At 42.9% G+C, this 742-nt stretch overlaps 1 protein-coding gene across 1 annotated transcript in view; it reads right to left on the bottom strand.

Annotated features, from left to right (window-relative positions):
• Positions 1-742, bottom strand: part of LOC119586818 (mucin-5AC-like) — a gene marked incomplete in the record, with an annotated part of 19,136 nt that overhangs the window by 8,178 nt on the left and 10,216 nt on the right. Inside the window, 2 exon segments of the mRNA XM_037935544.1 lie at positions 1-291; positions 493-601. Coding sequence (XP_037791472.1) covers positions 1-291; positions 493-601 — 400 coding nt within the window.

The following is a 742-nucleotide window of genomic DNA, read 5'->3' as shown; positions in this document are numbered from 1 at the left end:
CAGGCCTTGACCAGGGTGACGAGGCACGACTTGGACTGAGGGACTGCAGAGGGGAGGCATAAGGTGAAGACTGAGCAGAGCTGAGAGGAGAGGCCGTGGCTGGTGGGCCAGCATGGGCCGTGCTTATGGCACCATCCTCACTGCTTGAGCCTTCAGAAGGTGCCCCCCTTGCCCCGGGTATAGAGGCAGGTAAGGCATCCACCACCTGAGGGTAAGTGTAGTAGTGGAAGCTGCTCTGATGGTTGCACGGATATCCTGGATTCATGGTTAACAGGTTGTTGTTTAGGGCAACTGAAATAAAAATTACACATCCATAAATAGCTACATCCGTAATGATAACAACATGCCTTCACAGTTATAGGAGTACTTATATCAAAACCAATATCAGATTTCTATGGAATTCAAAATAAACCTGGATTTAATTCAGGACTATATAATGAAAAAAGAATAATATTCTAACATCTAGGATCCCAACAAGTAAAATAGACCTACCAAAACTCTGTTGATCTAAGATATTGGAATTGTAAATATAGGTGGTAGGCACAGTTCCCCCTTCATTATACAGTTCACTAGATTCTCCACTGCCACTACTGCAGGCATCCTGAAAGGGAAATATGACTAGTTTATTAACTTTCCTTTTCTCTATATTAATCCTTACGACCTGGATGATATGACCATTTTGTCACAGAAAAAAATGGTTGAGGGCCAAGAGCGTAACAGAGTAAAAGAAAGAAAGAAAAAG

This window comes from Penaeus monodon, chromosome 22 (assembly GCF_015228065.2).
Source record: "Penaeus monodon isolate SGIC_2016 chromosome 22, NSTDA_Pmon_1, whole genome shotgun sequence".
NCBI lineage: Eukaryota > Metazoa > Arthropoda > Malacostraca > Decapoda > Penaeidae > Penaeus > Penaeus monodon.
The sequence above is the reverse complement of the archived record's forward strand: the minus strand, read 5'-3'. Positions and strand labels throughout refer to the sequence as shown.